This window comes from Diadema antillarum, unplaced genomic scaffold, assembly GCF_040938485.1.
Source record: "Diadema antillarum isolate AM-2024a unplaced genomic scaffold, OU_Dant_1.0 scf00000099, whole genome shotgun sequence".
In the NCBI taxonomy this organism is placed as follows: domain Eukaryota; kingdom Metazoa; phylum Echinodermata; class Echinoidea; order Diadematoida; family Diadematidae; genus Diadema; species Diadema antillarum.
This window is the reverse complement of record NW_027270988.1, coordinates 3,488,563-3,503,085: the sequence shown is the minus strand read 5'-3', so window position 1 is coordinate 3,503,085 and position 14,523 is coordinate 3,488,563. Positions and strand designations below refer to the sequence as shown.

The following is a 14,523-nucleotide window of genomic DNA, read 5'->3' as shown; positions in this document are numbered from 1 at the left end:
TTTTCCTTCACGATCAGCCCTAACTAATTTATGATTGGGTAAATTAAAGATATCTGGGGAGTTTTGATGTAACCAAGTTTCACTTATTCCAATAACAGAAAATTCAAAATTGTTTAAAGAGTGCAAAAGATTTTCCAAATATTCAAAATTTTTATTCAAACTCCTAGAGTTTATATGAAGAAGTGAAATATTATCTGAACTATATACGATACAATATCATTGAATTCAAGGGGTGTGTAATATTTACTGTCGCGCATAGGCATAACGTCAGCAGGAATATCGGGGGTATTCACATGTGACGCCATTCTGTAATACAGAAATGTAAATTACTGGAGATTTGAGAGACAACAACTGCATAGGTGCTAATGTGCATTTTGTAAGTGCATACTACTGTGCAGGTGTGTGTACAAAGTGCAAATGTGTGTGGGGTTTCAATATACAATACAAAATTTGTTACAATTAGACCCATCTTGGTCACAGTTACAATAATTACTAGTACGCAATTACAACAGATCACCAGGGGATAGCCGGACCACTCAGTATAAAGGTGTTGTGTTTTAAAACACGTACAGACAGAGAATTCAAGGACCGTGACACTTGCCCAGTTAAAGTTCAGGGAGACTTTCCCGTATACAGGGGGGGGGGGGGGAGGGGAGTAAAGGGGAGTAAACAGTAAAGGTACATTTCTTGCAACATCTGTATTGGCTATTGAATGTGGGACTTTTAACCATGCACCCATTAACACACGTATCAGAGAGAAAAAAACAGTACAAATACTGAATGGAAATCAGGGTGTTAATAGCAACCCGTTTAACATGCGTCAAACGCAGGTGCTACTTGCAGGTGCTACTTGCAGTTTTAAGAACGTTCGAAAAAAGTCTTATGACCCGTTTCAGAACCCTGTTTGATTTTTGGATTAACGAATCTCGGAATTACGAACCCTATTTCATTTTCGAATAAACGATCTTTTGGAATAGCGAACCCTATTTTATTTTCGGACTAAAGAACCTTCGGAATAACGTCACAAATGTTCGGATTAACGAACCTTTCTTGAATTTAGGGTTAACAAACCTCTTAGTATATAGGGAATTTGTGTGTTTCGGATATTCGTTATTCCGAAGGTTTGTTAATCCGAAAATCAAGTAGGGTATGTTATTCCGAACATTTGTGACGTTATTTCGCAGGTTAGTTATTCTGAAGGTTCATTTATCCGAAAAAATAGGGTTCGCTTTCTGAAGGCTCGTTTATTCGAAAATGAAATAAGGTTCGTTATTCCGAAGGTTCGCTAATCCGAAAATAAAATAGGGTTCGTTATTCGGAAGTTTCATTGCTCCGACAATGAAATAGGGTCTGCAACGAACCTTCGGAATAACGAGCTTTGTTTCATTCTAGGATTAACGAACCTTTGGAAAACGAAACTTCGGAATAACGAACCTTCGGAATAACGAATCCTTGGAATAACGAACCTTCGGAATAAAGAACTTTCTGAATAACGAACCTTCTCAATAACGAACTGTAACAATTATATTTTGGGTGCTATCATCGTTCAAACTTATAGTTATCAGTTTCCTATGAATGTATTTCATAAAAACTCGAAAGTAGCCTCTGTGACTCTGAACTAATGCTCGTTGCTCCAACTTAATGAAAAGATCTTAGATTTGTCTAATATCGGGCAAATTAATTTTCATTTGGTTATCGATTAATATTATCAAAAATAAGTGAAATTATTTTGTGCCAAATAACACATTATAAAACGATCATTTCAAATCTCTTATACAAATGTGTTTTACTTGAGAATCGGAGCTGTGGGTTTGATTTTTTTTTCTCTCTCTCTCTCACATAGTAAACATATGGCTATGCTGATATTGATAAACTTCATATACTGGTAAACTTCTACACAGCTCTAATATCTCATCACTTTTTATGTGTACGATACTGCACGACTTCGAGACAACAAATCACGCATGGCTTCCCTTTTTGGGTGTCAGTCGACAACAAATGGTTTATACACATTTAAAGTAATGAACCCACCTGGGAATCTGATACCAGTTAAAGCCTGGTGTTTGTTTGTATATATCGATCATGAAGTTTATAAAAAGTTGCGAGTATAACAAGAACTCTCGAGTTTTGGAGCGCGCTCGGTAACCAGCTATTTTGTACGTGTGAATGCGGCTATAGTGTTATTACAAACAAACAAACAAACAAACCAACAAATCAGTGTTTTAATATTCAATCGTTTCTCTTCATCATTTCAATTACGGGTGCTAGGCCATGTGAGCATTGGAGGGAGGGATCGAGTATGAATATATTGCCAGTCGCAATGCTTATTTAGACTTATGATAATGATGATGATGCTGAAAACTTTGAAAGAGATATCGTGAAGTTGTTGTTGATGGATTGATGACATGGAAAAAAGTATTGATAGTGGTGGAAGATATATTGCTTGTGGTGATATGTATACGATGGTAATACGAGTGATAATCGTAGTGATGATGATAAGATGATAATATCCAGTTGTGAAATGATAGTAATGATGTTTATGGTCGTGCATGGTAATCTAATAAAAGCAATGATGGTAGTAATGATTGGTTGATAATAAAGGAAACCACAACCCAAAGACCAATATGGATTGAGTGAACGCAGCAACATTAGCATTATACATCAGTGAAAGTTTGAGGAAAAATCGGACAATCGATGAAAAGTGTTTCATTTTTATATTTTTTGTGTTGTAATCACTGAATAAAGAGACTACTAGAGACCATGATGGGCAACAATTTTTAATGTAAAGAAAATATGGAGAGAATTCCACACAAAAAATCAATAAAATTATACATTCCATCAACTTAATTGATACTGAATTATGTTAAGGGTATCATTCCCCCTATACTCTCTGAAAGTGGTTAATCAAATGCTCTTCCATTACTCAAGAAAAGTGAAAGCATGTTTGTTTTCTTTATATTTTCTTTATGTTGTTGCCCACACATGATGTCATGCATCCATTGGTTCCAACATCCAAACGTTAAAAATTCATAACTTTTGCATCGATTGCCCGATTTTCCTAACTTTCACTGATGTGTTCTACTAATGTTGCATTTCCTTTTGGGTTTTTGGTTTCCTTCAGTGATGGTCGTGGTGGCAGAGGTGACGATGGTAAGTGATGAGAAGGACTATAGAGTTGGCAATGATAAAGTGAACACCAAAAAAATTATTGATAGAGCAATTCAAACCGTGATACTAGAGCAATTTTGTACATGTATGGACTGGGAAAATGAATTGATTTTGATGGAAATAGCACATCTTTTGATTTTTAATGCCGATCCAAAATGCCTTTTTAAAGCTGATTAAATTAAAATATTTATAGAGAGATTTCATCGATCAAAATCGATGATTACTATAGCTCTCCCCTCCCGCAGTTTCTCTTCGCTCCCCCATCTTCATCATGGATGTTATTGCATGAGAATATATAATCATATACCTCGATATACATGAACCTGAACTAAAAAGGAGCCTATACTACGCCTTTCTGAATCATCATGAAGTTGGAGGATAAACCCAAATTAATTTAGGAGTTCATCCGTGTTACCCAAGACCAAATGTCCTTTTCGAATCTGGTTTTGTGGGGCTCAATAAACATGATCGATGTTAACAATAGCAATCGCTGCAGCTGTAGACCTAAATATTTGTGAATTTTATTGACTCTTTCGACCCCCTCCTCGGGGTATGAGAGTACAAACAAAGAGTATAAATAACAATATAACAAACCAGTGAATACAATACTCAGAGATTACACATAAACATGACACAAAAGATATACAATATTAGATTGTATATGGGAATACAAACATGAGTAAAATGAAAAGATATACAGATGTTAATCTACATGTAAATAGCAGATTACAAATTTGACAAAGAAGGTTGCTTCACTAACCTACCGCTACGTGTCGCTACGTATATGTAATACTTTGATTTTGATTTATTCCAAGCTTCAATTAGATTTCCAATTTACTTTTTGCAAGATATTGATGACGACGTCGAGTTTGCATGCATCCTAGTAACGCAAGTCTTACGAGACACAGGAAAAGTGTCAGCAGACGGCGAACAAAACTACAGAAATACCACCTAAGGCAAAGCCGAACGCGATGGCGATGACATGTGAAGTGGAAACACACACACAAACACACACACACACACACACACACACACACACACACACACACCCAAACATACTCACACACGCGCATACACATACCCATACACACAAACCCGTTGTTATGTTTCTGGTTGAAGGACAGCGTCCATTCTCACATTGTATAATCTGATTCTGTGGTGGTTAGGAGACGACCATGCCAATGGTACTCTGTATATACCGTGTACCTAACAGTACGAACTCAACGCGTAACTAAGTCCACGCACATGCGTACAAAAAACCAACTTGTACACTGATAGTCTTTGCTCAAGTGACACAATGGGCAATTTCGACGCGTTAGGGTTACGGAAAAAAAAATCGCGCCCCGGGCACAGTAAATCATGACGTCATTTTGATCAACAATGAGGCACAGCTAGTTTCATGACTCCACTTTTATCCAATCAGATGAGAGGATTCTATATATGAGGTATATAATGACTGCCAAACACTTCAGGAAAGAAATTGCAAACACAATTTCAATGAGAATGTATACATCTGCATTTATTACTGTTGTACGGATATATACATTTAAAAAATGTGTTGTTGTTGTTTTTTTTTTCTTTTCATAGAAACAATTGAAAACATATACAGAATATGTACAGAATCTTTCAAAGTAGCTGGAATATTCTTGCAGTGCCATATGCAAGCTTCATTTTTTCTCTTATACAACATGATAAAATATATCACACATGATCAGAAGAGAAATAGAAAAAAATATAAGAACACATATAATGGCAGAACATGGATTGCCTTTAGCAAAAACAATAACAACAAAACAGACAGTTGTTGCTACAAAACAAATAAACCTTTCTAAATCAATTTTGTGAGAGGAACATTTTGTTTAGGAGAGGCAAAAAAAAAAAATGAGGACTGTCCAAAGTTCCCTCTCCCTTCTGTCCCTCTCTCTCTCTCTCTCTCTCTCTCTCTCTCATTTTCTCTTTCTCTCTCTCCTTCTCTCTCTCTCTCTCTATCTTTCTCTCTCTATTAATATCTTTCAAGTTATTATGACCATTGGACTAAAGCATGGCATCACCAAGTTTGTCAGGGATGGCCTGCACATGAACAATCATGTGGGAAAAATATAATGTAAAAGGAAATGAAATCTGAAAGTGAAACTCGGGTGACAAGAATAATACATCAAGAATGACAGAAAAATAAAATAATCTTCTCAGCTCTCAACATGGATTGGAAATGGCAACACACAAACAAACTAAGCCAAAACACATACACACACACACACACAGTTTTACATACATGTACAGGAAACCCATGTGAGTCAACATGCCATGTCATCATGCACATGTTGCCATGTGACTCAACTTACATGAATGTCGACTTACACAAATGTCAACTTATGTGGAAGTCAGGAAAATAGCAAAAGAAATATAAACAATAAAAATTCTGACATTTTCATTGTGATGACTTAGACTATGTTGACTCATGTGGGATTTACTGTACACTGTACCTGCAGGTGTGATTTTAAGTGTGACCAAAGAAGGTTCTATACCCTACAAAATTCTAGGAAGCCCGAAATACAATGTCTCATTTTTATAAATCATTAAATGACAGAAACTGCCAATACAATGTTTCAGCCGCTTGATCATGCTCAGTACATCTGTTTCCCAACTTTGACATGCAAAATCAAAACCTGCAATAAAACTTAATGGTACACACAGGTGTTCATGATAAAGACAACCATCACAAAAGAAAGTATTTGGCTGAAGAGTTTCTCTGATTTTTTTTTTCCCTTCCTTCCAATTTTGAACTGCAGCATTCCTTCATGTCTAGCCTCATCAGAGAATATTGTCTGATGCGGCTTGGGTCAGAGGTTTTGTCTCCGTCTTAGACAAGTACGAGTTGAAAAGAAACAAAAGCAAAACAGCTCGGCCTAAACATGGTACAATACAACTCTGCAATCTTCCCTTCACCATCTTCACCTCAAGGCTTGTACAAGTAGTAAGTTCATTATAAAGTAGACTTTTGTTATAAGCATTTAAATTGCAGCCTAGAAAAAAAAAAAATATGTTGAAGAGAAAAACTTTAATTTGAGAAAAGAGATAATACTTTACAACAATGATTGTTTCTTGTAGGGGTGTTCTTTAAAACAAGGGACTAGTGTACCTTGCATTAATTCATACCCGATATTCCAAGGTAAGTATTTAATGGATCCAGCTTCATTTTTTTTTTATCAGTCACACAGTATTAGTACTTACCAATTTCAAATAAAAGTAATACAGCTGTATTTCTCATTTGAAGACAACCAGGGGCATATAAGGCTACTTTAAAACAAACAAGCAAACAAACAAGCAATATGTAAATTGATGCAGTTTGTACTCTAGGATCTGCTTTCTCAAACTTCACGATCCATTTATGTATGTTAACAGCCCACTACACAAGAGCAGCACTAACTCCCCAAATATAGTAATCACATTCACATCTTTCATGTTTGTTATAAGCTATCTACCTAATACATCACAGTGATTATTGATGTTTGAAAAAAATGGAAAAATACAAAAAATAATTTAATCTAAGTGATTTTAGAAAGTATAATCAATGTCTATATCTTGATCAGCAATCAATATTTGAGCAACAATGTTTTCAAAATACATACCAAATGACTGAAACTCAGTTCATTCTCTTCTTTTTATTTCAACATTTCAATGCAGAAAAGGAGGGCAATTAAAAAAAAAAAAAATGGTGTTAACTCAACGCATTTATCTCAATTTCCTGAATGAAGAGCAGTAGCAGAAGATTGACTTAAAACCAGAAACAAGAACAAACAACAGAAACATCTACGAGAGCATATGAATAGCAATGCCACATCGACATCACGACATAAGGAAAGAGAGGACATTACAAAACCAAGAAAATCCAGAAAAACAAAAAAATCCCTGTGGCAAAAAATAACAACCAACACCTGGATGCCACTGCACCTATCACTTTAAAGAATTCAACTAAATCTTACCTGACAGTAGACAAAGTCTAGATATATTTGAGAGTCCACACAGAATAGGACGGAATACTTAAAACTTCCTGCTGTCATATGAAAAGGCAGTTTTAGCAAAGGGAGGAAAGGAGAAAAAGAGAGAGATGAAAATAAAGGTACAGTTTGTGCGTTAAATTCTCAATAGACAAAACATGCCTTGCAAATTAATTAACAGTTTATCTTTGTATCACTTTGTGATTGCTATTCAAGTTTTCTGATGGCTAGGATAGACTTTGGACACCAGGAAAAGACAAGGGGAAAGAACGATGTTAATCTTTGCTTGGAGGATATTACAAAACTACAGGAAGATTCAAAGTTTGGGTTTGTTTCTCTCTTTTGCCTTGAGACCAAAAATATACACTGTACAGTATGTTCGGTTGGCAGAAGAAGAAAAAAAAATTTGGAGTAATTGCCTTTTAAATGTCTTCAATGGAGTCTGGCTGTATGGTAAGTGTAGTATTAAAGTTAGAAATAACACTATCTCTACTGTTAATATGTTTGTGCCACTGTGACAGTTGAAAGCATATATAAAGAGACCTGAAGAAATAATTTCTAATGACCACTGGCTCTGTGGAAAAACACAAAAATTATATGTGTAAGTGAAAGTAATACACTTGTAACATATACATGGCTTACTATACAATGGATGGTACGTTTGATACATGTAGCTTCATGAATTGTTAATGATGATGGGGCTTAACAATCACCTCCCACACTCTCAGGAGCTCATACAAAGCACTGTACTCCACACGACTGGAATAGCGCCGTAGTTCATTGAACATGGTCGGAGTTCAAGCTCAGCTTCCGTCTCTGTGAGAAGGGAAATAGAAAATAGCACCATCAGAGCATTGCCTGGCATTTTTCAAAAATGCTCCACCAATAGATGGTGAGAATGAGTTCTAACGCTTGCTCCCAGTAAATGATGACCATCGTATACTGCAAACAAGTATCAGACTGCAGTGGCAGCGAACTGCCGGTCGAGTGGAAGGCAGCAGGCTCAACCTTCTGTGCATCAATTCATGACGGTTCTGGCATACAGAATCGTGACAGCTGCCAAACTCTCACAAACAAATCTCCATCGGAGTTAATAATGTCTTCATTTTTTTGCCGTCTTTTCAGAGTATATAAACACGAGGAAGAAATGCCCAAATAGATTGTTGCAGACTCGGCGTTCGCTAACTGACGGAGTCGTAGAGTTCTGAAAACTGCTTCTTCGGCTCACGCTGCCTGTTCGACTTGCGAATGCTACTCCTCATATCCCTACACTGAGCGCAGACGAAGACGTCGGGGACGTTGGACTTGCGGACCTTGGCACACGAGAGGTGGACCCACGTCTCGCACTCGGAGCACTCGATCATCGGCCGACCGGCGAACGGCTTGTTGCAGTAGCAGGTGATAAGGTTCCAGTCTTCATCTGTATCGCCTTTTGGGTGCAAAAAAAAAAAAGCGGAAAAATAAATTTCATACATATCCAATAGAACAAAGTACCGTAACTGATAATACAATGACACTCATTTACAAGTGGCCCCTGACTTGCGTGAATCTCAAATTCTTAAAAAATATATGTAAAGTAATTACTTTAGAGCTGTGGGTTTGTTTGTTTGTGTTTAACAAAAAAAAAATCCTATCATGACCATGCCATTTTGCCCCATTCCATGCACACTAAGCCCTGCATTCCTTCTGTATTTTTAATATATGCAATAGATTTTATGGGGGGGGGGGGTGATGTTTGAATCATCCTGTTCTCTATACTTTGTCCACGCTCATCCTGGCAAGGCCATTTTCAGAGAAAATTTCTGCAAGGTTGTGCAAGATGCAAACTTAAATGGTGACATTTGTCAAAAAGAGTGCGGCAACACACACCTCATGACTTATATTCTTTCACAATTTGCCTCAAGTACTTCTGTTTGTTTGTTTGTATCATTAAAGGACATTTTCCCTGCATGCAGCTCACTATGATTGATACATATGGATTACTATGTTTGATATCTGTTCTGCCGAAAAAAAAAAAAAAAAAAAAAATGTTGAATCAGTCAAGACTGTTCTCACATCAAAACAGAAACATACAAAAACAAACAAACAAACACACAAAATCATAAGGATCCACAAGTAAGTCTGTTTCGGAACTGTTTCATATTTCCAGATGTACATAATTTTATCGCATAAACAATGTACACATGGAACTGGCAAGTGGCATACTTACTGTGTGATTTGTTGCTTGGATGCTGGTACGTTGGCCGTGGACTGATGTCAGAGTCTGCCCCACTACCAACACTGTTCCCTTCACTATCCAGTGGACTGGCGCTTCTCTTTTTCACTCTCTCCTGGACATTCCATTTTTTTTGGGGGGGGGGGGGGGTAGGGGAAAGAGGGCAGGGAAATTTTAAAAATATATATAGATGCATAAATGTAGGAGGTAGATTGCGTGATGAATGAGATATCTTGTGTCATATTAGTCTTTGAGATTATCAAAGAAATTTAATTATAGCTTGCTGCAAAGTGATTTCAATTTTCAACTCAAATGTTGACTGGATACTAAAATCATTTAGCACTAGAATGTCATTAAGATGCTTCTGACCTATACATGTGGAGGCAGTTCCATACTGTCCATGAAAATAACTCCCATAACTTGGTTTTTTTTTTTTTTTTTGGTTTTTCTTTTAATAAATTGATGAATAAACAGGGAAATACCACAATTTACTAACATCTCAAGAAGAACTTTCAAATGTAATCCTGGAAATGATCTTCACACAACGTTTTATGAATTTACTAAGTACTTTATAATAACATTGATAATCAAATGCAGAGTTATTAAAATATGCCCTACAAATGATAAAATAATGAATAAATGAAAACAATGACATATACGTAGATAAACAAAAATAAAGAAGTATAAATTTTCACTTCTTCCTTGTGCGTTTACATTACACTTGTTCTTACTTCTTTGTTGTTCTTTGGGGGAAAAAAAGAAAAAAAAAATCACTGGCTTTTCCATCAGCAGGAGTTTGTTACCTAATACATTCAGAAAAATAAGTAATGTGCCATAACCCGCCAATATAAAACTGGACAATAGGTGGTAACACATGGATCGCAATAATCAATTCAACTAAAAAATCCCCCAACGTGAACATCATGCATAGCCCAACACTGCGGATGAGCACAATTCACCCGTCCCGATAAAATCCCCCTACTGCCAAAATGGAATCATCCAAACACAGCGATGACATCACGAGCCCGTTTCCAAATACGGACGCAGTGACCCTGTGCGTGGGTGAGAGAGTTATGTACACATGAGAGTGGTGTCAACACCAACCATCGCACTGATCCCATTCAATCTGGCACACTGTGATCACACAATCTGTTCACCAGTCTCCATTGATGCTCCAGGCGGGTGAACTTATTACCATAACCATCGATTCTTGCTTGCGCGATTGGTCCAGTAGTATGTTAATAACTGTGATGTTTATGAAAAAAGCTCATGAATATTCACAATTCCTGTGAACTCGCTGGAATGAAAGAGCAAATGAAACATCGCTGCTGTGTGCCTACTGTATTGTACACAACGGTAGCAGCTAAAAAGCACAATACTGTAAGGGATTATTGCACTCGATTGATGAGTAATCAGAGTTAGATTTTTTTTAAACGACCCTTCTAAGAAACACAACTCGTCGTGAACCCATACATTAACCAGATCAAACATTTTGTAAAGTGATGTGGTATCTTTCTGCGAGCCGTGATAACCAAAGATCTTTGGTAATTAAACTCAGTTCAGCTTTAAAGTCAAAATCTCTGGTAGCAATTGGCTCAGATGAGATGTAAAAATCAATGTCACATGTTTTGAGCTGAATATAACCACACTGAATGTTACAGGCTAAATGAAACTAGCAAACTGCAACTGTACAATTTCCATCTAACACATCTAGTTCTATAAGGGCAAAACTGTTTCGAGGACTACATACACATGTCCAAAACTGTTAAATTCCTTCCCTACGTTTTTTTTTTTTTTTTTTTTTTTACTGATTTTACAGAAAACTATAGGCATATAAGAGGCAGTATTGCTTGAATTTTAACATGACAGAGGTGAATGGAATTTGAAAAGACACAAGTCACAATTTTTCTCACCAGCAAAAGTAGGGGGTTTTCTTGAACGTTTCTATGAATCATTGAAATGTACTTTAAAAAGCACTGATCGGCAGATTTGATCCTGTACGGGTTTATGCAGATTGGAATACTGCTCTTGTCTGTGATACAGGGTTACTTTTGACTGAATTATTCATATATGCATGATTGGTGTATTAAAGATCATAATAATAATCATAATCTAAGAGAAACTACATTTTGTTAAAGTACAGACTGTAAATGATAGGCAATTACTTATCACAACACACTGACCAGTCTTGCAGCCTATGTTCAGATGGCAAAAATTCCATGTTTCACAGCTCAGATTATAGTGTTTTTGATGACATATTTCACATGCTGAAGTCTTTTGTACACACTGATTTAGCAGAGGGAAACCTAAAAGAGTCACTTACGGGTGTTTTGGGGACGTAGGGGATCTCGCCGTTGTGAAGCGAGGCTTCGTAGTCAAGCACCCACGTACAGAATGTGCTGAAGTCAGTCATAACTGTTCTCTTACTTGGAAGCTCCTGTGAGAAGGTAGAAGGAAACAATCACACATTATCACAAACATGATTTGCAATGGATGGGACTGTTGTAGAGAAATTTCCACAACTAGACACATTGTTGAGACCACACTCTGATTGGTCAGTTTGTGATGTGAAGGAGGGAAATATTTAGACAGAACATCATTGGTTAGTTCATTCTTGATTGATTGGCAGTAATATGAATGCAAGAAAGTCAAAATGTCGCTTCTCTATTTCTGTTTTTCATTGGGCATTTGGATCCTGTTGCATAGAAGTTGAGATCAAGCCTCTGAGTACTCAATCCTGATTTGCCGATACCCGACTTACATTTTATTTTATGACCTACGTCTGGTTACATCATTTCATGCAACAGGAGCATGGTGTATGCACAATTTGTAACTTTCCATTTGAATGTGCTGCTCGAGGATTTGAACTGCAAGTATATATGACAATTCATGGCTGTTTGTGGCACTGCTCTTTAACCTGGTGCCTCTAGTCTTACAGAAAAAGTGATAGCAGTTGTCCATTTGGACTGTTAATTTATTGATTCCTCTTCGACCAAAGTACAATTGTATCACAATTTACTTACCTCCTTCTCAGATTTCTGCCTTTTCAGTCCTCTGGCTGGCATAGGGGCTGTGGGAAGCACAAGAAGAGATTAAAATTCATTTTTAGTTGACACTAGCATGTAACAAGTTAGAATGTACACAATAGCATTAAACTAATATCAGTGAGAGTACACTGTAATCATGAAGTTGCAACGTATTTCTACCCTCCCCCAAACAACAACAACAAAAAAGTAATTCCTCTATGACAATTTTGCACTGTGGAAAAAAAGAAAAGAAAATTATAACAATGCAAGCCACATATATGTAAATTCACTTGTAAAGAAAAGGTACATACAGCTGTTGAGATAATATCTTGTAAATCTTGTTCCGTATTTACTCCAGTGTGTAGTCAGCATTCCATATATGACACATGACAGTATCAAATAGATTCATCCACATATTCAACAACCAACTTTAACTCAATCAGCACGACATCCTATTTTGATGAGGTGAGCAAGATGAGTATAAGATAGGAAAGATGGCTAAAAATTTAAGTGGTAGAAACATTGACACATTACTAATGTCATTTATAGCGAACTTTAGAAAATCCAGTGGTCAGGACAGCTACAGTGTAGCCCTTCTTCGGACGCAAAACGCACTCTATAACTATAAGCTAGCATTAATATTGCATGCAGACTCATGTACAATGTACCGGTACAGACTGTACGTGTCACTTTTATCAGTTCTCAGTTTTTGTTACTTGTCGTGGTTCAGGTCCTAAGCATTCAGAGCTGCTGTTGATTCTCAACCTTTGCTCTATTTTAGAAGTACTCTAGCGCATTGCTGGACACTACTCAATTGCAAGTACATGTAGAATGGTCTACTGTGACAAGTGGCCAACACATGATATGTAGTTGATACACTAAGCAATCTACTCCTAATATTGACATTCAACTATTTCTGGTCAAGACTTTTATGAGTTGTACATGCAGACATCAAATTCTTCTGACAGACAATATTTTGTCTGCAGATTACTTTGTAACACATACTAGTGCAGAGACGCAAAGCAGGAGGCACTACACTAAATGAATTTGATGAAAGTCAGAATTCTTGTGTTTCCCTTATCAACAATAGAACCTCAAGCCCTCAACATACAAAAATAAACAGACTGGTCCTTGCAGACTCTCTGAATGTTATTTCTCGGGCTTGGCCAAAAATGTCAAGCTTGGCAATTCCTGGTAGTGGTACGTACATAAACCACCACTAGCCCGACCAGACGCTGTGAGAAGCTAGAAGCAACACTTGTGTACAGCGACAGGGCTGTTTTACACCACATAACTGATGAGTGATGAGTTCAGAGCTAGAGACAGAGTATTAGAATTTGCGGCCAAATCGTGATATAGATGATCCCCTCTCGTTCTGCATGTGCGTCTCCACTATGTGCAAGCTCTATGGAGGTTGAAAGAAGTCCCCGGCTATGACGAATGAATGGCGGTGAGAATAGAGTGGGGAACTATTTCACGATAATGCCGAATTTGCAAACTGTTCATCATGAAATGGGTCGTGCGAGCATGACAAACGGTTTGAAATTGTGACATCATCAATCGTGACGGTGGTTGGAATCAACCTTTGCCTCACAGTTCACTTCAGGCCTATTAACGGTTAGCGCAATTCTGCTTGAAAATGCATTCTGTTTTTATGGTAGGGATGGTAGTCCAAATAGTAACCAAAAGGCAATACAGAAGGTGTGATTTTTGTTTAATTTGTGTTGTTTTATGGCGTCACTGAATCTCTTATCTCCGTCTACGTCTGTCTGCGTGCATTTCATAACGACGCCTACAACTTCGATGCAAAGACACGACACTACACCGCAACTAGTTCTACCGTCCTGAAATAACTGACCGCGTTCTAACCAGTTGCTAGACCCTAGAAAAACGTCTTCAAAAGGAAGACATATTTTTACAACTGTTTACAGTCAAATATACGACAGTTGATTAAAATCATGCATTTGGAAACAGGATGGGTAGCTTGCTTTGGAGTTTATCACCATGATCACTTGTCACATTGAAAATCCTCGATCAATTTCGGCTTTGATGCAACGTTTCCTAATCGCGTTGACGCCAACCACAAACCGCCGCATTGAATCTTCGAGTTTCGACA

General features: G+C 37.2%; 1 protein-coding gene across 1 annotated transcript; it reads right to left on the bottom strand.

Annotated features, from left to right (window-relative positions):
* Positions 1-8,203: 8,203 nt before the first annotated feature.
* LOC139718706 (PHD finger protein 23-like) lies at positions 8,204-11,814 on the bottom strand. Its single transcript, XM_071630167.1, has 3 exons — positions 11,705-11,814; positions 9,376-9,496; positions 8,204-8,595 (listed from the first exon to the last, which is right to left on the bottom strand). Exons 1-3 carry the CDS (start codon positions 11,792-11,794, stop codon positions 8,348-8,350), a joined length of 459 nt encoding a protein of 152 aa, XP_071486268.1. The 5' UTR covers positions 11,795-11,814; the 3' UTR covers positions 8,204-8,347.
* Positions 11,815-14,523: the final 2,709 nt, after the last annotated feature.

Bases quoted from the DNA above. Each gene is read 5' to 3' on its own strand.
- LOC139718706 (XM_071630167.1), bottom strand. From the start codon at position 11,794: ATGACTGACTTCAGCACATTCTGTACGTGGGTGCTTGACTACGAAGCC. The intron at 9,497-11,704 runs GTAAGTGACTCT...TGGAATGTCCAG, and splicing joins CCTACGTCCCCAAAACACCC to GAGAGAGTGAAAAAGAGAAG. The intron at 8,596-9,375 runs GTAAGTATGCCA...TGCACCCAAAAG, and splicing joins TCCAAGCAACAAATCACACA to GCGATACAGATGAAGACTGG.